At 42.0% G+C, this 24,795-nt stretch overlaps 1 protein-coding gene across 1 annotated transcript in view; it reads right to left on the bottom strand.

Annotated features, from left to right (window-relative positions):
• Positions 1-24,795, bottom strand: part of NGFR (nerve growth factor receptor) — a 61,804-nt gene that overhangs the window by 31,862 nt on the left and 5,147 nt on the right. Inside the window, exon 2 of the mRNA XM_063459257.1 lies at positions 620-761. Within this exon, the coding sequence (XP_063315327.1) occupies positions 620-761 (142 nt within the window). The remainder of the gene's footprint in view (positions 1-619; positions 762-24,795) is intronic.

Below are 24,795 nucleotides of genomic sequence, written 5' to 3'. Positions count from 1 at the left end.
AGGTGTCTCTATCTCCCAAGCCCTGGTCTGTCTCTTTTGCCCCTTCCCCAGCCCCTCTGTGTCTCTTTGTGTCCTCTCAGCCCCTCTAGGTGTCTCTCTCCCAAGCCCTGGTCTGTCTCTTTTGCCCCTTCCACAGACCCTCTGTGCAGTGTTAATGTTGGCAACAAATTTCAGTTTAGTTTTAATCATAGTCTTTTGACTAAAAAGCCATTTTAGTTTTAGTCATATTTTAGTCATCTGAATTGTTTTCGTTTTAGTGTAGTATTAGTCGACTAAATCTCAAAAATGTTAGTCATCGAAAATTTGACTAAAATAGTTCGTCGACAAAATTAACACTGCCATCCACTCGTCTATCTACCTCCAAAAAATCCAAGCAAACCGCCTTGGATGAATGCTGCTAAATTTTAAATAAGTAACAAAAACTGTAACTTTGTTGTTTAACAGATAGTAACGACATGACAGTTCCATTTATTTGTCTACAAAAGTATCTTGTGTAGGAGTCACGTTTTTTTAAACAGTCTTCCGCAGGAAGAACTTGCCCCTAAAATGTCTTGTTTTACGCCTCACTGAAGTGCAACTATGTGGGTAAATTGCAGTAGATGATTAGGTCTGTACATACTGTCAAGACAGGTTTCGCAGACAGTCTGATTTGCTCCACAACGCTGTACAACCCCCTCTCCTACTCCACATGTATGGCAGCATTCCCCGCTGTCTGTGTATTGATTGTGTGGACAATTCTTCTTGTCGGCCTTCAGCAGGACCTGAAAAGGGAAAGTGCGGGTCAAGAGTTAGACAAACATTCAAAATAGTATATACCCCAAATCAGCAATCCTTGATGAGCTGCAGCTGTCTCTCGCGAGGTGAGGGACCATCAGCCGCAACTGTCTGGGTTAGTCGCTAACGGGAGAATCTTTGGGAATTCAAAGTTAAATCAAAGTGAATATCAAGTTTAAGGCTGTAATTCTGGAGGGGTTGAGCTTACCTACTTTGGCCCGATATTTTAAATAACTGTGTGATAGCGTGAACAGAATAATCGCGGAGCAGTACGTGAAAAATATTCTGATTTTAAAACTATTTTAGAAAGAGTAACTTGACGTTTTAAGTGGTGTATCAGTCTCGTAAAGTGTAAGATTAATTTTAAAATGTCAGCTCGTAAAAATCAAGCATCTTTATAGCAACGTTATAATGGAACAGGTTTAAAAGAAACGCAGCTCACTTATGATGCAATTTATAGATCTACCTGTTGTATCGGTCTGTTCTTATTGTGTTGTCTTTCCCAATTGTACAGCGCTGCGGAATATGTTGGCGCTTTATAAATGCCAGTAATAAATAAATAGAGAATCTGTCATTCTTGCACAGGGTACACTGACAAATGTTAAGGATGGTAGTAACTCCCATCAGTCTCAGCCTGACGTATGAGGCCCCTCCACCCCTAACCACCACACTTAACTCTAAGGCTCCTTAAATCAAACCGAATTGCTTAAATCTTAGCTGTATGCCTCCCAAGATCTTGACCCAAAACTTAGCAGCATCCTTTAAAAATGTATATTCTGACAGTGATGATTTAGATGCCCAGTAAAGTCTTTGTTAAATTCCAGTTCTAGGACCAATGTTACAATAAGTAGAATGATTTTTGCAATTTTAAACAACATTTTTTGTTTGAATTTTCTTAGCGAAGGAGAACAGAGACTTTTATGCTATATCATTGGAAATGGGATGGATCGACAGACAGACAGGCAGATAGGCAGATAGATAGATAGAGCATGTAGATAGATAGATAGATAGATGGAGCATGTAGATAGATAGATAGATAGATAGATAGATAGATAGATAGATAGATAGATGGATGGATGGAGAGATGGATGGAGAGATGGATGGATGGATGGAGAGATAGATGGATGGATGGATGGAGAGATAGATGGATGGATGGATGGAGAGATAGATGGATGGATGGATGGAGAGATAGATAGATGGATGGATGGAGAGATAGATAGATGGATGGAGGGAGAGATAGATAGATGGATGGATAGATAGATAGATGGATGGATGGAGAGATAGATAGAAAGATGGATGGATGGAGAGATAGATAGAAAGATGGATGGATGGAGAGATAGATAGAAAGATAGATGGATGGAGAGATAGATGGAGAGATAGATGGAGATATATATATATATAGACAGACAGACAGACAGATAGATAGACAGACAGACAGACAGAGCGGTTGAGTAGTCATGAAGGCATCTCAAAAATACGAAAAGTGCCAAATGGATTTAGAATCACTGAACTCATCTCATAGACACCAATTGGACATTTTGGAAGACCTCAAACCAAACAGCAGTTTAGAGGCAGATCTAATTAGACAGAAACATACCTCAGGTCACGAAGTCACGTAGCGGAGATGATAAGAGTAAGCTAAGAAGAGCTATGATAACAAGCCCTACGGATAAGAACATGCCTATATATAGATCGTGATCAGACTGGTGAATATATGACAGAGGAGAGTTATTTAACTGGCAAAACACATTAAAAAGATTGAGCGATCAAATCCAAAGATTGAGAGAATACGTGTATGGAGAACTGACGGTAAAATCTAGCTGAGATAATAATGGACAGTTGGGTTAGATGAAAAGGCCGCTCCAGGAAGAATGAGTAGCTACAGAAAATTTCAATATGAAAAAATATATGCAATAAAAAAAAAAGATGCACTCATAAGACTGAGGGATGGTAGACACGCCAGATATAGCTAGGTGTCCTTTGTCTTTACCCCAAGGTCCATCACTAGAAAATGCGTATTTCGCCTTTGTGCCCATGATGAGAAACAAACACAGATATTACCAAAAGCCAATAATAGGAATTATTAAGAGAAACAATAATATGTCACCTTGTGCTTGACAATGCCTATGTAATGCCATGATGAGTTCTAATTAGATGCAGCAAAAGAGTCTTTGTCACACCACAGATCCATCTGATCATCTCACAATCAGGAAGATGATGGACTGATTGAGGTAAGTAAAACTCACCTTTCACTGCACCCTGCGGCCACCTCATTGCAAGCAGTAGAGTCACCATCTGGGGTCTTTGGAAAACACGTAAAAGACCCCAGAAGGAGGCAGAGCCACTTTATCACAATTTATAGGTTATTTACAATGTTTGATCATATAGTATAAATTCCAGAGAAGTGACCGTTTCCATTTATTGTTGTGGAATTATGTCACCCTTTACCTATTATTAACTAGATACATGTTCTTTTGTTGTAGAGAAGAATCAAAATGTTAATATCAAGGCAAAACATTGAAAAAGGCAGGGATTCACATTTCTTTTCATCTGTACTCCACACTCTTCAAAGTATTACTCCTTTATGAGTCCAAAGGTTCTGCGTGCTGATTGGCCAAATGTTCCAGCCATCCGGTTTCAATACAAAACACTATGAAAACGGTTCAATATACTCTTAATAACTTCACCTGTATTCAAGCAGGGTTTACGATGATGGGAGGTCAATATTAGGACTGCTGAGCCTCCCATATGGATTACCACTGCCATATTGCCCTGCCGTGGTGCGCACCAGCCAAGGGGCATTCCTCATTCACATTGTTCCACCCCCTGCCCATGTGGTTATCACTGTATTTCCTGGAAAATGATTAATGGATTTGTTGAGTCACATCTGGTCTACCTCGTCTTCCTGACTTGGTCTAAATTACAAGCTCCCTATACATCAATGACCCTCATGCTTTGCTTTTTAATCTGCTCCACAAGATCTGTTGCATGAAGCCTGGGGGAGCCCAGTGTATGGAATTCCTGGTATTCATGTGGCACAATCATGGAGGGAGTATCTTTGAAGGGACACTGTAGTCACCAGAACAAGTACAGCTTACTGGATTTGTCCTGGTGAGTATAATCATTCCCTTCAGGCTTTTTGCAGTAAACACGATCTTTTCAGAGGCAGTGCTACACAGTGTGACTGACATTCAGTTTCTCCATCCTCTGCATGGAGACACCGAACTTTCCTCATAGAGATGTATTGATACAATGTATCTCTATGAGGAGATGTTGATTGGCCAGGGCTGTGTTTGGCTTGTGCTGGCTCTGCCCCTGATCTGCTAATTGACAGTCTCAGCCAATCCAATGCTTTCCTCTGGGGAGGCATTGGGATTTGCTCAGAACACCCCTTCTGATGATGTCAGCCAAGCAGGCAGATCAGTGCAGAGCCAGCAGCAGCAGACTGCAATAAAGGTAAGGCAGGGGTGCTTAGGGGGCTAGATGGTGTTTTTAACACTATAGGATCAGGAATACATGTTTGTGCTCCTGAACCTATAGTGTTCCTTTAACACCATAAGATCTGTTACCATTCTGGACTGGGGAGGTCGTGTCCCCAACCTGCAGCAAACAGAGAAGTCTAGGTTTCCAGGAGTTATGAATTCAAAATCCCAATATGATTAAAATGTATCATGACAGTATATATTGGGAACTAACCAGACCTGGCCTGGAGCCTGTGGCTCTGACATTCTTTTTCCATGCCTTGTGGGCAAACCTTTGTTATCTACACTCAGCACATACTACCCTTCAGCCAGTTTATTTCATGTACCCACTGGATGTCCTACATGAACTAGCACTGGTATCTCTCTCCGTGTTCTCTCTTGAAGATTCCCGTACTGATGTGTCTCTTCCCATGATCCATTTAGATTTTTGCCTAATCTTACCCCCCGCTCTTTAATGCCGTATCATCCTACGCACACCTTTCCACTTTTCACTCTCTTCTTGCCCTCACCAACCACCTTTTATGTATCTCTTCTATACCCCGACCTATCCCTACATCTCTATCCTCCCTCACCCAGATGGCATTATTTCCCATAATACATGCTTCACCATCACGCATCTTTTATATCACACAATATTTTTTGGTTAGCATTAGTGTTAGTGTAAATGTAAAGGTAGTGATATGTAGGAGTTAACATTTAGTGTTAGTGATGTGTAGGGGTTAATGTGTAGTGTTAGTGATGTTACCATTAGTTAATGTGTAGTGTAGGTGTTAATGTGTAGTATTGGGGTTTATGTGCAGTGTTGTGTAGAGGTTATTGTGTAGTTGATTAGTTAATGTGTAATGTAGGGGTTAACATTTAGCGTTAGTGATGTGTAGGGGTTACTGTCTAGTGTTAGTGTACTGTAGAAGTTAGTGTGTAGGAGTTAATATTTAGTATTAGTGATAAGTAGGGGTTAATGTGTAGTACAGGGGTTAATGTTAGTGTAGTGTAGGAGTAATGTGTAGTGTAGGGGTAATGTGTAGTTTAGGGGGTGTATGTTAGTCTAGTGTAGAGGTTACTCCTGAGTTAATGAGTAATCTAGGGGTTAATGTTAGTGTAGTGTTTTAGGATAACATAGGGTTTATTGTGTTGTGTATTGTAGTGTGGAGGCCTTTACTGTAAGTCCAGAAATGGGACATACACGTCCTGCTTGAGTTTTTTTAGATCCTCAATCTATATGGAGACAATCCATGAATTATTACCTGTTTATTACAGGGAATAACTGTGCAGATGACATTACCATTCGTGCAGTAAGGGTCCAAAACATAATGTGTCTCTATATATATCCATCACTTCTATTTGTCAAACAATACAACATGATCGAGAGCTTTCCTAGTGTAGTTCTGATCCTTCTTTTTGTCACACCGGGTTCTATTAAGATGATCCATCCTATAAACATCTGTTGAACAAGAACAGAGAGAAATCTGTCTCCAATCTGTTTTGACACAAAGGTGAAGAATGATACAATCCAGACCAGAGAGCGGTTTGCATTTTTTTTTAGCAGATAGGAAGGCATCCTTTCTCTCCGTCCAGCCGTAGCGTTGAATTAGACTGTGGTGTTAGTATTTTATCGGATGAGTATGAACCATAGACTGGGGTCTCTGGATTTGCTTCAGGGTTTGACAGCTGAGGACACTATATTGATCAACATTTGGCACCCCCAACCAGCTCCACTCATCCTTTCAAAATATAAGTTCACTGTCTAACCAAATCCAGAATTCCTGTCTACCCAACTACTGTTCAGTTCCATTCCATTCTTGGCCGGACGTGTGCCCACAAGGAGTGAGAAGAACATGCACAAAAATTGATACTTGTTGCCACTGACACATACTTGATTGCCACTTGGAGATATAAAGAACATCTAAATTCTAAAGGGTTTTCAGAGAACCATGGTGTCCAAACTCTACATGGGAGATGGATTCCATGCTAGTAGCTCAATAAACACAGTATTCAGACGAAGATTCACTCCAGTTCAAAACTCCAGTGCAACATTTTGCTTTAATCTCGGGATGTTCCCTCCGGCCCACTGTAATTTTAGTGACTACCCAGGGTGCTAATCTTTGTAAACCCGTGCAAGGTGCCATTTTGGACCTAAGATGTCTGCTTTTTTTGATACAAGGTGCATGGTTTACGGATATAATATGTACATATTAAATGGGTATACCTACTTGAAGATGACCTTCCTATCAATCTATATGAAGGATGACAAGACCATTAAACTTGGAAATAATGGCTGTCACAATGTTAGTGGTGTTTTTCCTTAAGGCCACATCACTGGTAAAGCAGGCCTAACTAGTTCTAAAGTTACCAGAAGCAGTCATATTTCTGGTTATCTGGCGAACGAGGTGATGATAATGGACCTAATCACTATGTTATATAACAAGTAGTACATGACAAATTGATATTTTTATGTCCATTTACCACTACAACTGATTATTCCTTACCATACCACTCCCAATTACCATTTGGAAAAGGGGAGAAGTCTAAGAAAAAAAAAAACACCTGGTGATCTGCCTGCTCAATGTGTATTCCAAGTGCTCACTCTCAATTAAAGCCCCCTGGTGGTGGTGGTGGGGAAAGGGTTTATTTCACAGGGAGGCATGAGTTTGTGGGATAGTGATCAATTTATTATTGTGTTGAGTGTTTACTCTGACTACTATATTTACCATTATTCATCGTAAAAAAAAAAAAAAAGAAAGAATGGATGCAAGAGTCAAAGGAATACTAAAAGCACCAAAACAACTTTAGCTTAAATGGACACTCCAGGCACCCAGACCACTTCTGCCTATTGGAGTGGTCTAGGTGCCAACTCCCACTACCCTTAACCCTGCAAGTGTAATTATTGCAGTCTTCATAAACTGCAATATTTACCTTGCAGTGTTAAATCCTCCTCCTTTCATAGAACACAAAAAGTGTGTTATAACGACGCTGGACGTCCTCACGCTATGTGAAGACCTCCAGCGTCGCCAAAATCCCCATAGGAAAGGATTGAAAGCATTATTCAATGCTTTCCTATAGGGAGGTCTAATGCACGTGCGCGGCAATGCTTGCGCATTAGGTCTCGCAGGCCGCGCATGCGCAATAGGTTTCCCCCGCCGGATGACGTCGGCGGGGGAGGAGCGTAGGCGGAGCCTGACCCAGCGCCGAGGGACATCGGCGCTGGATACAGGTAAGTCACTGAAGTAGTTTTAACCTCTTCAGCAACTTGGGATGGGGGGTGGGAGGGAGAGGGGACCTGCAGTGCCAGGAAAATGGTTTGTTTTCCTGGCACTGAAGAGTCCCTTTAATGAAGCAATTTTAGTATATAGATGCCCCTTGCAGTCTCACTGCTCACTTCTCTGCCATTTAGGAGTTATATAACTTTCTTTATACAGCCATTTCTAGCGAAATGTCAACAATAAGAAATATGAGGAAGCTATTGCACAAGACCAGAAAGCGGCAGGTAAACTCTACAATCACTACATAACATTTTACAAAGTCTTCGTATTAAAACGCAGATGTGTTTGCTTAGGGCCAAGTCACCCTGAGGGGCCCGCAGCTGTCCGATTTTACCTCTCACCGCCTGTCCCAGGTTGAACCAAGAGAGCAGAAGGAACAATGTTAAGTTGTATACCAGAGGCATATCTGGATCACGACAACAGACCTTGCAATCTGCTTAAGATCCCCAGGTCTACGATCTGTTATTTAGAGAAGCCCTTTGGCAGAAGACTGCCTAGGGTAACATTAGCATTATGGCGAGGGTTTTTAGATGAAATACTTGATAACAAGACGTTGTAAAATAAATCAGGGTTTGCAAAGATCCATTGCAGCATGTGTTTGATGCATGACAAATGTAAACGAGGGAAAAAAGAGAAAAATTGAAATAAAGAGTTTTTCTCTAGCGCAGAACATAATTCCGTGGTTCCTGATTTAAAACTAAACTACATGGGCTCACTCTGCTCTTTAATAACCTATATAAGAAGCACATGTCTCGCAGCAGACGCGATCCACATCAAAGTTCATGCACTGCAAAGATCAGAGGGTCCAGGATCCGTGAACAAGCCGTATACAAACTCTCAGGAGGAAATAGAAACATTTTCCTATTACACGTTGAGCCAGATTGCAGGATCACACATGTGCAGTGTATAGCTCGAGGCTGTTTATATGTTGAGGGCATGCGGTGGGAGAGGTTATATGGTACACTACAGAAAATCTTCGGAGATTTTACAAGTAACAGTTGGAGAGGTTTTCACTATAGATTTAACAATAAAAGTTCCAACGTTTAAAAGGTTCAACTCTATTTAGTGCAGGAGAAGTTGAGTCACATAGTGGTTGTCCACATTTGGACGTTTTTGGACTTACGACCTAAAATATCCACCTGTCAATGAACTTTACATCAACCCAGGGCTTAAACATACCTCAGGTGTTCTTAGCAGTATGGATTGTCAAGTCAGCTGGGAACCATGCATCACAGGTGCAAAATTATTACACATTATAAACGACATAAATCTTAATATAACCTGGCAAGGAAGCAATAAATGACACCTTATTTTCGATAGATACTGGGAGAAGTCACTAGGAAAGTAAAATATGCACCAACTGGAAATTTTCCAGACTTCGAGTTATTCCTCGGGGTTCCAGTCCCACCACCAACTTACCAATTTATCTAAAAAATGGAGAAGTATTACTGGTTTAATGGTTTTCAGTCTCAAACAGGATTTTCTATACTTTGTATTTGTAGCAAATGCAGAGGACTGGTACACTTCAGTTCAGAGATAGTTACGCGTGTGGCTCAGCAGAAGAGGGACTCGGTGGTGGGGTAAACCTGACAAGGTCTCCAAGAGCTGCATCATGTGGTGGAAGGGTGACCCTAACGTATCTCCAACACAGTAGAATACCCATTTATTGCCAAAAGCAGTCATGCTCGAGATAGGACATCTCGACCGGGCAGTGGAAAGGCCATTGGAAATCAGGATCCAATCGTAGCTTTGTCACAAAAAACTGCACTACTATCCCAGTTCTTCTCTGTCCTTGATGGTTGACATGATGAAAATTGGTCATGCGAGCACATGAAGTGGTAGCTACTCTATTTCCCACCTGAACACACGTCTTACATTTAGGAAGTAAAGATCCCATGTGTGTTTTCTTACATACAAAGGTTCCACTATCAGTGGGACACCCTGAAGGCTAAAACAATTATATGAATTTTTTTTTAATGGGTTGTCAACGCTTCAGAAGATTTTTAAGTGACTTTATCACCTATAGATAGTCTTCTGTCACTAAAAGCAAATTTTGTGAAATTAACCCCTTAAGGACCAAACTTCTGGAATAAAAGGGAATCATGACATGTCACACATGTCAAAATCGGCACAAGCTATTGTCGCACATTTGACGTGCTTTAAATATATATTTTATTTGAAGTCTGTAACACAGCGATCAGGCAAAAGTCTAAATTTTCTATGAAAGAGTGAGAAAAGCATAAAACAAATGACATGTAGAGACAAAACAAGGATGCTTGGGAGGTATGGTATCGATATCATTTTGTGAGGGTTGAGGAAAATCCCATAAATTGCACAGATCTGCAGCGAGACAGAATATTTAAATGCAATCTATCAAAAATGTTATGAGAGATGGCAGATGCCTTTAAATGTGGCCTTAAAAACAAATCATAAAATGGAATTAAAGTCTAATTAAAAAAATAAAAGCGTATTATGGCAAGCTATTTTTGGAAAACGCGACTTAGCAATTGTATAGAAACCCAGGGAAATAAAATAAACAGCGATGGAATGACAGACCACAAGCAGAAATAAATACAGATTTCAGTAACTATAATAAAAGTCAAATTTTATTACAGGCTTGTAAGAGTTTATATAAAATTCAAATTACCACATGTAGCTAGAAAGTACTTTCTCAGCATGGTATGTGAGGGTTTATTCACTCAATAGTGAATGTTTAAATCAGATTTTAGGCAGAGTGAGGGTCAGATGTGTGCTTGTGACTCGCGAGAATTAGGAGAACTGTCACTTTCTAAAGACCCTGGCAATGTAGGGTCACTGTGTGTCACAACGGAATACTAGACATTGTAATTGCTTCATCTCATAGAAGTGGTTATAGTTTCTTGAGTCCCCTGGCACTGCCTGTTCTGTATATTGTACAGCGACCTCCTGACTGCAGATTATCAGGACAGGCTCAGACAGCGCTGGGTTTCTATATAATGTACAGCGATCTCCTGACTGCAGATTATCAGGACAGGCTCAGGCAGCGCTGGGTTTCTATATAATGTACAGTGATCTCCTGACTGCAGATTATCAGGATAGGCTCAGACAGCGCTGGGTTTATATATAATGTACAGTGATCTCCTGACTGCAGATTATCAGGACAGGCTAAGGCAGCGCTGGGTTTATATTTAATGTACAGTGATCTCCTGACTGCAGATTATCAGGACAGGCTCAGGCAGTGCTGGGTTTATATATAATGTACAGCGACCTCCTGACTGCAGATTATCAGGACAGGCTCAGACAGCGCTGGGTTTATATTTAATGTACAGTGATCTCCTGACTGCAGATTATCAGGACAGGCTCAGGCAGTGCTGGGTTTATATATAATGTACAGCGACCTCCTGACTGCAGATTATCAGGACAGGCTCAGACAGCGCTGGGTTTATATATAATGTACAGTGATCTCCTGAATGCAGATTATCAGGACAGGCTCAGGCAGCGCTGGGTTTCTATATAATGTACAGCGACCTCCTGACTGCAGATTATCAGGACAGGCTCAGACAGCGCTGGGTTTATATATAATGTACAGTGACCTCCTGACTGCAGATTATCAGGACAGGCTCAGACAGCGCTGGGTTTATATATAATGTACAGTGACCTCCAGATTATCAGGACAGGCTCAGACAACGCTGGGTTTATATATAATGTACAGTGACCTCCAGATTATCAGGACAGGCTCAGGGGAGTATTTTACTTTCTACTTTCACAGTGGGGTGATTTATCAAGGTGCTATTTTCTGAAAAGTGTTGCAAAGTACTTAAATTGGGGCAATCGCCATGGAAACCAGCGCAAGCAGCAGGCACATTCCATTGATGATTCCTCCCCTTCTTACATCGTTACACTACTTTGCAGAACAGAACAGTCTGATATCTCTCCCTCACAGAGTCTATAGCACCTCTTTAATAGCCTGACACCTTCTGATGTCTGCAGAAATCCCCTTGCACAGAATGTTTGCATTCTTAAAGGGATAGGAGATTCACAGCAGCTGTTCTCAAGCCCACGCCGGGTGACATTGCTAAGTGACAGTGACAACCTGCAGGTGCAAAGTTAGAAATGCTGGTTCCCCCAGATAAACTATATCTAGTTCTGCGAAGTACATGTCGTCTTCACACACCCTACAGGCAGATTAGTGATTTAACAGCCTAATTTACACAAAAGTAATGCTAACAAAAGTATTTTAGTGACGTAAAATGTCAACCTTTAAATGGACATATTTTATGCATTCCAACACAGAAATGTTTTTATTTTACTAACAAAACAGAACCCCAAAGGCCTATCTTGCAGAGACTTCCTTGGCCATCATCTGATTTTCTGGGTAAATGATGTGCCTGCATTTCTTCACTAGCACTATAACCACTACATCAACATGTAATGGTTATGGTGCATAGACTGCCCATTTAAGTTAAAATATCCAAACGGAAAACACAGCTGATTTGGAAAATTCTCCCAGTTTGGATCAAAATATGAAATCAACTTTTATTTTCTGCTAACACAGTTCAGTCCGGAAATCAAATTGTATGAATCCTGCCTTTTTTGTTGGCCAAGATAAAAACAAAACAAAAAAAAACAACCTGCCAGATGTATGTGGAATTAATTTGATGTAGTGTAATCATGGCTGGTATTTTTAGAATTTTTAGAAACCAGCTGATTTCACATTGAAAGCATACGAGACGATGCAACTTATATGAGCAGTGCACTCACCAAACATTCAGCAGGTAACGGTTTACCCATAAGGCATTGCAACCAAGTAAACCTGATATAGTAATGAGGACGATAAAAATGGTGGCCATCCAATTGTGGATCCTCTTCCAATATGCAGTTTAAAAATTCTATAGGCCAACCAAATAGTAAAAATAAACGAAGAATAAGGTTAAAAGGTTAAGAGTAGGGTGCTACAATCACCAATGTGAGTCACTTATTCACATAAAATCAAACCATACAGTGTTACAAAAATGTGGGTGGTGAGAGCACACTAATAAATGTCAACCTATTAGATTACAGTGCACAAAAGTGTGTTTATATAGAACAGACAAGGATTACTTTGTCAAAAAGGAACACTACAGAGCTGGGAATAAAAACATGTACTCCCAGCGCTAAAGCTTTAATTTATCTGTTTATCTGTATGTCAGTGAGTGTCTGTGTGTGTGTGTGTGTCAGTGAGTGAGTGTATGTCTGTCAGTCAGTTTCTGTGTGTGTGTCAGTGAGTGAGTGTATGCCTGTCAGTCAGTTTCTGTGTGTGTGTGTCAGTGAGTGAGTGTATGCCTGTCAGTCAGTTTCTGTGTGTGTGTGTCAGTGAGTGAGTGTATGCCTGTCAGTCAGTTTCTGTGTGTGTGTGTCAGTGAGTGAGTGTATGCCTGTCAGTCAGTTTCTGTGTGTGTGTGTCAGTGAGTGAGTGTATGTCTGTCATTGAGTGTGTGTCTGTCAGTGAGTGTGTATGTCTGTTTGTCTCAGTGTGTGTGTGTGTGTCTGCCAGTGTGTCTGTCAGTGAGTGAGTGACATGAGGAGGCGGCAAAATGGATCTTTGCCTAGGGTGGCCTTGCATCGGCCCTGGTTCTGGAAGCAATTCGTCCCATCATTCTGTGTCATTTCTGCCTAGTGGGGACATTAGAGATTATCCTCGTATGCTCATCCTTGTGTGTATTATTTTAGCCTTAACAGAGATCATTTTCCGGGCTCTACACATATGAAACCAAAATGGCAGGCTGGCACAACCCTAGCATGACCATGCTATGTACTTAAACGACCCCCTGTTCACCCCACAAGCACACCTGCTATCAAGCCCAGTCTCTGAGATACTCCACCCCATGTCCCAGGTTCATGGTAGAGAATGCTGAAAGGCACAGAGTTTGCAATGTTATTTTCTGATGGAGACATGATTTGACTGTCAGACAGACATCCATATTGCTGGAAAGATAGGGTACCGCTCGGGATCAGTAATGATCCATCCATCAATCATGGAATTCTCTTTAAAAGCACTCGTGGCGATCATTCACCTGGTTTTAATCTGTGATCGGGTTCATAAAGCAAGCCATTGACCTCAAAAGGAAGTCAGGAATAAAGTGTTTTAGAAGAGCTTTTAAACCTATCCTTGGGGCAGTGAAACAAATCTTGATCTAACTTACTGATCTCTAAAAATAAAATAGGATTTACTGATCCTTAATGGATGTGCGTGTGTTTTAATTTCCGACTCTACACATTCATCAATATATAGACTTCCAAACATCATATATATCCAGCTCAGACATACACAAAATGTTCCACTATAAACACTATAGACAGATTCCATCGCACAGAATATATACACATGTTGTTTTTTAGCAGACACTCACACAGAGAGATTGAAGGTTTATTTGAAAAGTTAACACGAAAATTCTCTGTATCAGTTGGGTTGATATGTTGCAAAATGACTGGGCATGAGTCCAAAGCAAAATGTATTGACTGATCCCTATGGCCCCTTCCCAACTCCACCACTGAACCCTGTAAATTCAATCACTTGACCCCTTAGTCTCAATCTGACCGGCCTCTACGTAGACTAAAAAATGTCTTGTCCTTTCTTATTCTGACCCTTAAACAAATATTTACTACCCAGCATCACCATCTCCCCATCCACACTCACTATTTCCTCCCCAGTGGCGGCTCTAGACTTTATGAGGCCTCAGGCGAAACTCAAACAAGAGGCCCCCAACTAACACTCATAATAAAAAAAACATATAGGGGTTGCATCTTGTGTATAATGATCTGTAGTTATAATGTATGACAGGTTTGCAGTGCTGGATACAGAGTGCTAGTCTCTGTATTCACTGTTGGGGTGAGTGTGGCACGGTTAAAGGAGAAAGTGTGACAGGGCGAGGGGAGGTGAGAGTGACAGGATGAGGGAGGGTTATGTGACAGGGTGAGTGTGGCATGTCTAGGCAGGATGAGTGAAAGGATAGGAGAAGTTAATGTGATAGGGTAAAGAGGGGGTGAGTTTGACAGGGTTATGGGTTATGTGTTGAACGGCTGGAGTAGGGAGTGTGACAAGGCAAAGGGAAAGTGAGCCGGACATGATTACGTGACAGGGCGAGTGTGGCATGGTTGGGCCCACGTGAAAGGGTTAATGTGAAAAAGGATGAGTGTGACAGGGTTGGGGGTGAGTGTGACAGTATGAGAGAAGATGAGTGTGATACGATTAGGGGGATTAATGTGATAGGGTGAGTGTAGAAGAGCGAGGGACAGTAATTGTGGTATGGATGGAGGGGGTGAGAACAACAAGATTAGGAGAGGTTAATGTGAGCGAGGTGAAGGGGGCATGACAGCATGTGGGGGGTGACAGTGTGTGGGGTGGCTGTATGTGTGTGTGGAATTGTGATGGTGGGTAGGTGAGAGTGTGGGAGGCAGTGTTGGAAAGGGTGACAGTGTGTGCAGGGGCAGTGTGTGGGAGGGGGGACTGTATGTATTGGTGACATAGTGTTGGGGGCTGACAATATGGGTTGCAAGTGTGTGAAAGGGAAACAGGCTGAGAGAGCAGTGTGGAGGAATGTGACACTTTTGGGGTCAGGGTGTGAGTGGGTGACAGTGAGGAGGAAGATGACAGTGTGGGGGCAGTGTGTGACAGTGTGGGGGGACAGGGTGTGTTACAGATTGGAAGGGCAAGGTGTATGGGACACAGTGTAGTGAGGGCAGGGTGTGTGACAGCATGAGGGGGCACTGTGTATGACAGTGTAGGGGGGCAGGGTGTGTGACCATGTAGGTGGCAGAGTGTGTGGGAGACAGTGAGGGAGAGCAGGGTGTGTGACAATGGGGGGCATTTTGTGTGAGAAATTGTGTGGGGGCAGAGTGTGTGGCGGACAGCGTGGGAGGCAGGGTATGTGGTGGTCACTGTGGGTGGCAGAGTATGTGTGGGAAGGTTATGTGGTGGTCAGTTTTGGGGCAGTGAGGGTGGGCAGTGAGGGTGGGTAGTTTGGGGCAGTGAGGGTGGGCAGTTTTGGGGCAGTGAGGGTGGGCAGTTTGGGGGCAGTGAGGGTGGGCAATGAGGGTGGGTAGTTTTGGGGCAGTGAGGGTGGGTAGTTTTGGGGCAGTGAGGGTTGGCAGTGAGGGTGGGTAGTTTTGGGGCAGTGAGGGTGGGCAGTTTTGGGGCAGTGAGGGTGGGTAGTTTTGGGGCAGTGAGGGTGGGCAGTGAGGGTGGGCAGTTTTGGGGCAGTGAGGGTGGGTAGTTTTGGGGCAGTGAGGGTGGGCAGTGAGGGTGGGCAGTTTTGGGGCAGTGAGGGTGGGTAGTTTTGGGGCAGTGAGGGTGGGTGGGCATTTTTAGGCACAGTGTGTGTGGAGGCTGTGACAAGCCTCCACACACTAAAATAATTTTTTTTATTATATAATTACCTGGTGGTCCAGTGGTTGAAATTCCCTGGTGGTCCAGTGGCAGCAGTCCCTGGTGGTCCGGTGGGATGACTGTTCTGTCTGCAGCTCCTGCAGCTCCGCGAGAGCTGCAGACCTTGTTCTCGCGAGAGCCTGTCAGAGCGTTGCCGTGGTAACCCGCGGCAACGCTCTGTAAGCCCGCGAGAACCACATTATGTGATCTGCAGCTCTGCACTCGGCGGAGCTGCAGATCAGAGGCTGGCTCTCCCTGTGGGCAGACCATGTGGAGGGGCCACCCGGCGGCATACTGGGCAAGCCGCCGGGCCCCCTCTCACTGTCGGATCCTCGGTCATTGACCGAGGACACGACAGTTCCGTCTGCCCTGAGGCGATTTAGGCGGCCGCGAGGCCCCAGCAAGCGCGAGGCCTTAGGCGGCCGCCTAAATCGCCTAATTAGAGAGCCGCCTCTGTTCCTCCCCACCAAAGTGTCACCATTCTCCCTCCACATGTTCCCACAATACCAGCCATGCCAGTCCGGTATAACCATCTCCCCCTCTCCAGTCTCACCATTTACTAATTTTTTCTACTTTTCTACTACCCTTGCTTCCCCCCAGTGTGACATCTGCTCAACTAAGTATCACCCATTGTACAGCGCTACAGAATCTGTTGGCGCTATATAAATAATAAAATAGTAATAATAAGTATCACCCTCTCCTAACCACCTGTGTCACCATTTGACAGGTTCTCCTCCCCATATAAATGGTATTATATCCCGATGATCAAGTAGTATATAGTTTCCTCTGTTTCACCGTGGCCATATATTGTGGCACACATAATTTGGATTGAAAATGCTACAGAAAAATAACAGGATGGGGAGGGGGATTTAAAGGGCTAGAACTCCAGCATCCGGGACTCCTTAAAGCCCCCCTGTTTTGCTAAATGTCATGAAAAAAGCAATGGTATTGAATAGTATGTGTTTCTGGTTTAAAATCAATTACCTAGTCATAACCAACATCTTTAGCTAATTTATGTGATACCAGGAGTATATGAATTCTAAGGTCTTCATATCAACAATCTTTGCATGTATCGTTTTTTCATTATGTTGGGCAGTGCATGAAAAGTGCTTGCACTCATTTGTTATTAATTATCTCTATGTTACAGAAGGGAAGTCAATTAATGAATGAATCAATGAATCAATGAAGGAGTGATCCCAAAGGAAATGCATTGATTACATGCATTGATTTGGACTCCCACAGCATATAAATGTCGCATTCTACAAGGCAGGACTTTTTATGTGCTGCACATCAGCGAGACATCTGGCAACCGCACATACACATTGCTGGGCAGCACTCTGAAACCATGTCTGTCAGAATGAAGAATTCATTAGCTCCCAGATCAAAATGGTTACGTGGTGACCATAATTCACAAGCATAGATAAGGCACGTGAAGACGTATGGATAGCAAAGGATAGAGAAATCATCACGTTAACACGCGTGTCGAGAATTAAACGGGCATATAGAAACACATGCGGGCATACACAAACAAAAATAATACATGGAGGGGCACTGACGCACACACATGAATACACAAATGCACACACGAACAGACATGATCATGGGCAACCACAATTTCCGAATATTTCTTTGATTTTCATGCGTCAAACAGCACGGTATGAATCACAGCACTCAGTTCTGAACCTGTTCAAAGATTCCCTCACCCCTCCCTCGGGAGGATCCGGTCACCTGTGTCTGCATGTTTACATTGTATCTGTTTATCAAATCATTTTACAGAAGTACATACATACATATCGTAGTGTGTGTCAATACATGTTTGCCTTCCTTAACGGAGACAGCATACCTTCAGCTAACAGTTGCATGATGGTGATTAAAAGTGTTTGCACAGTCTCCCAGTACGCACACAGATACAATCACATGTGTTTGTTTATGTTTGTTAAAACACACATAAACAAATCAGTGGAAGTAATTGCAGATGTGATGTGGGTTGGTGTTGTACACCAGTGTGTATGTGCATGTGCCAGCACTTAGAGGAGTAGCCAACAGACAGCTCTCCACTCCAGTGCTTGTTGAACTGCAACTCCTATTATCCTCAGACAGCCATCTCTAGGTCACAGCCTTCCTCGGAACGGTGGGATTTATAATCCACCCAGAACTAGGGAGCTATTTGCTATTTCTGATTAGACAGTGATTTACCTTTTGGGGGAGCTAAGGACAGGAAACTTTAGCCACCACAGTGAATTGGACTGCAATTCTAATAAGGCTCAGCCAGGACTGACTAATGGCAGACAGAAATTAACAGGAATATTCAGTAAAGTGAGTATTGAAAGTTAAAGCGCATTTTTAAATGTAAGGCCAAAATATAGCTGAGCTGGAAACATTCTCTATCTCAGCAATGCCAACAATTTCACTACTTTGGCCTTAGATTTGAAATTCACTTTAAGCTCACTTTGAAATTTCAGTTTAGCGAATAACCCTGAAAATGTCGTTGCACAACGAGGGTGGCAGAGCAATACAACTGTAGCACTGTGTATTTTTATTATGAAAATAGATGTTTTAACAGCAAAAAATACTATATAAAAATGACCTCATAACGATTTGACAGCTGTAACTGCTGGGGCCACATGTGTAGCATGTTGCAATGTCAGCCTGTCTCCACAGGATCATGTAGTGTGGTTTAAAATCCCAGATTAAACCTTGAGATAAATGAAATACATTAGGACAGGGCAGGGAGCTAACAGAATGGCTTATTTCTGAATATCTGGGCCAGATGTGGGATTCTACGGTCAATAAAGGGATGAGTGGTGAGATCAGGGATTGTCGAGCCTGCAAGCTCGGTGCCAAGTCTCCTGAACACATTACCATAGCAGCCCCTATGTACATCATTTTCTGGCTGCTATGGGAACTTGGTTGGCTTCTAAATATGTAAGGACCAGCTTAAAATTCTACCGTGTTTCTCAGTTCCTTTGGCAGAATTTGGGCATGAGAGAAACCGTACATTCATGGATGACAATGTCATACTCCCAGCATTTTAAATGATCAAAGAAGGACACTTTAATTTTAGGGGTGTGCGTGGGGGTGTGGCCAGGGGCGGGGCTGTTCTGATACATTTTAGGTAACTTACTGATAATTTATACATGTAAAATGTAATTTAGTACAAGAACAATGTATCTTATTTACACAGAATGATTTCTAAACACATTTATTGGAGTTTAGAGACACATTGCTGGGAGTATTATTGCTGTGGAGCTCTGTTATACATTCAGGCACATTACTGGGAGTATTATTGCTGTGGAGCTCTGTTATACACTCAGACACATTACTGGGAGTATTATTGCTGTGGAGCTCTGTTATACACTCAGACACATTACTGGGAGTATTATTGCTGTGGACCTCTGTTATACACTCAGACACATTGCTGGGAGTATTATTACTGTGGGGCTCTGTTATACACTCAGACACATTACTGGGAGTATTATTGCTGTGGAGCTCTGTTATACACTCAGGCACATTACTGGGAGTATTATTGCTGTGGAGCTCTGTTATACACTCAGACACATTACTGGGAGTATTATTGCTGTGGACCTCTGTTATACACTCAGACACATTGCTGGGAGTATTATTACTGTGGGGCTCTGTTATACACTCAGACACATTACTGGGAGTATTATTGCTGTGGAGCTCTGTTATACACTCAGGCACATTGCTGGGAGTATTATTGCTGTGGAGCTCTGTTATACACTCAGGCACATTACTGGGAGTATTATTGCTGTGGACCTCTGTTATACATTTAGACACATTAGTGGGAGTATTATTACTGTGGAGCTCTGTTATACACTCAGACACATTACTGGGAGTATTATTACTGTGGAGCTCTGTTATACACTCAGACACATTACTGGGAGTATTATTGCTGTGGAGCTCTGTTATACACTCAGACACATTACTGGGAGTATTATTACTGTGGAGCTCTGTTATACACTCAGACACATTGCTGGGAGTATTATTACTGTGGGGCTCTGTTATACACTCAGACACATTACTGGGAGTATTATTGCTGTGGAGCTCTGTTATACACTCAGGCACATTGCTGGGAGTATTATTGCTGTGGAGCTCTGTTATACACTCAGGCACATTACTGGGAGTATTATTGCTGTGGACCTCTGTTATACATTTAGACACATTAGTGGGAGTATTATTACTGTGGAGCTCTGTTATACACTCAGACACATTACTGGGAGTATTATTACTGTGGAGCTCTGTTATACACTCAGACACATTACTGGGAGTATTGTTGCTGTGGAGCTCTGTTATACACTCAGACACATTACTGGGAGTATTATTGCTGTGGAGCTCTGTTATACACTCAGACACATTACTGGGAGTATTATTACTGTGGAGCTCTGTTATACACTCAGACACATTACTGGGAGTATTGTTGCTGTGGAGCTCTGTTATACACTCAGACACATTACTGGGAGTATTATTGCTGTGGAGCTCTGTTATACACTCAGACACATTACTGGGAGTATTATTACTGTGGAGCTCTGTTATACACTCAGACACATTGCTGGGAGTATTATTACTGTGGGGCTCTGTTATACACTCAGACACATTACTGGGAGTATTATTGCTGTGGAGCTCTGTTATACACTCAGACACATTACTGGGAGTATTGTTGCTGTGGAGCTCTGTTATACACTCAGACACATTACTGGGAGTATTATTGCTGTGGGGCTCTGTTATACACTCAGACACATTACTGGGAGTATTATTGCTGTGGAGCTCTGTTATACACTCAGACACATTACTGGGAGTATTATTACTGTGGAGCTCTGTTATACACTCAGACACATTACTGGGAGTATTGTTGCTGTGGAGCTCTGTTATACACTCAGACACATTACTGGGAGTATTGTTGCTGTGGAGCTCTGTTATACACTCAGACACATTACTGGGAGTATTATTGCTGTGGAGCTCTGTTATACACTCAGACACATTACTGGGAGTATTATTACTGTGGAGCTCTGTTATACACTCAGACACATTGCTGGGAGTATTATTACTGTGGAGCTCTGTTATACACTCAGACACATTACTGGGAGTATTGTTGCTGTGGAGCTCTGTTATACACTCAGACACATTACTGGGAGTATTGTTGCTGTGGAGCTCTGTTATACACTCAGACACATTACTGGGAGTATTATTACTGTGGAGCTCTGTTATACCCTCAGACACATTACTGGGAGTATTATTACTGTGGAGCTCTGTTATACACTCAGACACATTGCTGGGAGTATTATTACTGTGGAGCTCTGTTATACACTCAGACACATTGCTGGGAGTATTATTACTGTGGGGCTCTGTTATACACTCAGACACACCAACAATATAGAGCTCCTAAAAAAGAGAGACATTTGGAAAGAAAAGGGGATTTGGGCCAAAAATACAGACTGTCCCTTCTAAATAGGGACACTTGGAAGGTATGACCTGTCGCTATACACATTATGAGTTCCAGTATAAGGAGCAGCTCATACTGTTTGATGGATATTCATATACTGTATATGTATGCAGGCTTACTTGACACATAATTAAATATATAAATCAGTGAACAGTTTCCCAAAACTTTTTTGCCTTAAAGGTACAGTTTATGCACCATAACCACTTTATCAAAATCAAGTTGTTATGGTGCCAGGAAGTGCCAGGCACTGGCTTGCCTTAAAGGACCACTATAGTGCCAGGAAAACAAACTCGTTTTGCTGGCACTATAGGGTCTTTAGGTCCCCCCCACCCTCAGGGTTCCCCTCCCGCCGGGCTCTAGGGGGAGGAAGGGGTTAATCACTTACCTTTCTCCAGCACCTTTCTTCTACCTTTCTCGGAAACTGCTATGTTTACAGTTTCAGGGTTAACCCTAGATGGACCTGGCAACCATACCACTTCATTAAGCTGAAGTGGTCTGGGTGCCTATAGTGGTCCTTTAATGAGTAATTCAAAAGTCTTTCTTACAGGGCCGAATCTCCCTATCTCTCTGCCCTTCTGTTGTCTAAAAATCTCTAAACCCGAAAGGCTTTTGAAAATCAGGCGGTGGCACCACTGATTGGCTGAGAGGGGTAGGCTGACACTCTCAGCCAATCAGTGAATCCCCATTCATAAAACTGGCTTGTAAAAAAAAAGTGTATTTGCAAGCCAGTTTTATGAAGTTGTTATGGTGCCTGGAGAGTTCCTTTAACAGTTAAAGCCACCCTTCCATATGTTTAAAATAATTTATATAGAAAATTGTTAATCAGTGTGTTGACATGTGTCGGCAATCTATATATAGATTTCTGTGGAAAAAGCAAGTGTTATGGCTTGACTAGTGTGCAGATTTTTGTTTAAGATTGTATTAACTATCCACAGACTATATATATATATATATTTTATTTTTTTGGGGTGGGGGCCGGGTGGGGTTTTTTTTTCGTTAACGAAAAAATTCATTTCGAGCCGAATTGTAGTGAAATGATAAGCTGAATTGAAAGATGGTCTAAGCTGTGATTTATAGCTTAGTTATTGTGGCCTGAGTTTGCAATTCAGTGTGCAAATCACTGCAGATCAGCGCTTTGTGAATACGCCCCCACATTTGCGGTCTGATCCTGAGTGCGCGATGCCGGTGGGTATTAGCCTTAAATCATAATACCCTCCATTGGTGAGTAGGAATTTATCTAGAATATTAGAACCAGAAAGCAGTGGGACCCTCTGCGTTGCTTCTGACCCTAGGCATTAGTTAAGGTAGTTAATTCTTGTTTGTTTACTGTAATACACTGTTACAGGTGCCTTTTATGTCTGTGAAGCTAATTTGTGGTTTTACATTTGGTGTCAGTGCTTCTGACAGCTCTAGCATTTGTGAAAGATTTTAGGTGGAGTAAACAGAAGCTGTTAGGAATGTGGTTTTGTGTTATTTGGAGGTTTTACCGGAGAGATAGAGAGTTCAGGAACACAATGTGATCTAGAAAAACAGATTATGAGATGCCACAAAATTATAATGATTAACAGAACCCCCCTGCCCCCCTTTCAGAACCGTTCCCAGGCCTTTCAAGAATCAAAGAGAATAAAGGGGAATCCTCTATGGTGCTGGCCAGCTGAGCAGAAATAGAGTGTAAGCTTTTCAGGTCAAAACACATAAGAACATTGTTTTTTTACAACCTCGTATAATCCAGAATGTAAGTCTCTGAAATCCACGTCCGTTCCAGATTACCGCTTACGTGGATCCCACAGATATCCATTTAGAACTAAGTTCGGACTATGAAATCAAAGTCGCCAGATCTAAAGGATTCCGATCTCATGGCTGAACAAAAAAAAATCTATGAATGCAGGAAGTATCTACTTGATTACAGAATCGTTTGTATCATGATGCAAAGATAAAGGAATAAAGGAACCCTGTATCTAGTCAGCTCAGTAGTATGCATAGACTGCTGGGAATTCTAACACAGCTGATCTTCATAGTGTTAGTCTGGTCAAGATGTAGTGCCGCAAGAAGCATTTGTCTAAGTTGGCATACAACCCAAGTGTCCCTCTCTAGGAGAGCCAGTCCCTATGTATATGTTTTCACCCTTATTTTTTTCCCCAACTATTATTTTTAAGACAAATTTATATGGTTAATTTTGTAGGTGTACATCCTAATTTATTGTTTTGTAAATCCAATGCTAGAATCCCTCTTTATAGGAGCTGTAGGACTGCATAACAAAGCTGCACAGAAATAAAAAAAAAAACTGATGGTGTCAATAGCTTTTTTCCCTGCAGGCTGAGCAATAAAAGCAATGCCTTTCCAGAGAAAAGGAAGTATTTACATTGTTGCCTAGTACTACCTTTAGTACCAGTCACTCAGATGGCCAATAGAAGTGCTTCCTAGTTCAGTGCTGCATTATGTGCAGCACCTACGTTCAGCGAGCATGGAGATGCCGAACGCTCCCCGTAGAGATACAATGATTCAATGAATCTCATTGAGAAGATGCTGATTGGCCAGGGGGGGGGGGGGGGGGGAGTCGTTTTGAGACTAACATTCCCAAGATGCTTTCCCATGGTCTTACTTTGTATAGCAGGCACTCTTCATTACAGCATACTTAAGGGACCACTCCAAGAACCATAAACACTACAGCTCACTGTAGTGACCATGGTGCCAACAGTGCATTCGCACCCTCCTAGTGTAATTTGTCAATCCAGTTTTGACCGGTTTTACAACTTACCTGGGTCCCTCTTGGTGGAGGCTCGTCCATGGGGCCCCATCAGTTTTTATGTGGAAAAAAAAAAAATCTGCAGTAGTTTAGAAACACTAAGATCCTCTTTCTGGAGGGAAGGGTGGTAAGCCAAAAATAACTGCCTCTTTAATTATGTAATAGGTTTCAGTTCTGCAGTTATGGTGCTTAGAGTGTTTCTTTAAATGTACAACCTTTTTTTTTCTCTCTAATAGTGTCCCTTCAACCATAAACATCCAGACAACATCAAATGTCTTGTTCTGGAGCCATAATATTTCTGGAATGTTTTTTAAGAACCCGAATCACAATTTAATTCAGTCCCTGAACAAATCAAAGAAATGTATATCCCTTACCAAAACAAATATTACAAAATTGCTTTTACAAGTCCGGAAACATTCCAGAATTTTCTGAACAATTTTCAAATATTTTAGAATCATGATTCTCTTTTTTTTAATTACATCTTTCTTTTTTATTTGTTATTAATTTTCACTCATATATACTGGAAAATTGTGTATCTGTGTGGTTGTTTTTTTTGGGCCAAATGTGAGAAGATTGGTGACCAAATATGCAAATCCCCATTTTCTCAAAAATAGCCTACTCAAAATATATTTTACTAGAACGTCAAATACATTTTAAAGGAACACTACAGTCACTAGAACCACTGTAGC

The sequence above is a fragment of the Pelobates fuscus genome, chromosome 6 (genome assembly GCF_036172605.1).
Source record: "Pelobates fuscus isolate aPelFus1 chromosome 6, aPelFus1.pri, whole genome shotgun sequence".
Taxonomy (NCBI): Eukaryota; Metazoa; Chordata; class Amphibia; order Anura; family Pelobatidae; genus Pelobates; species Pelobates fuscus.
This window is presented reverse-complemented; position numbering and strand designations above follow the sequence as displayed.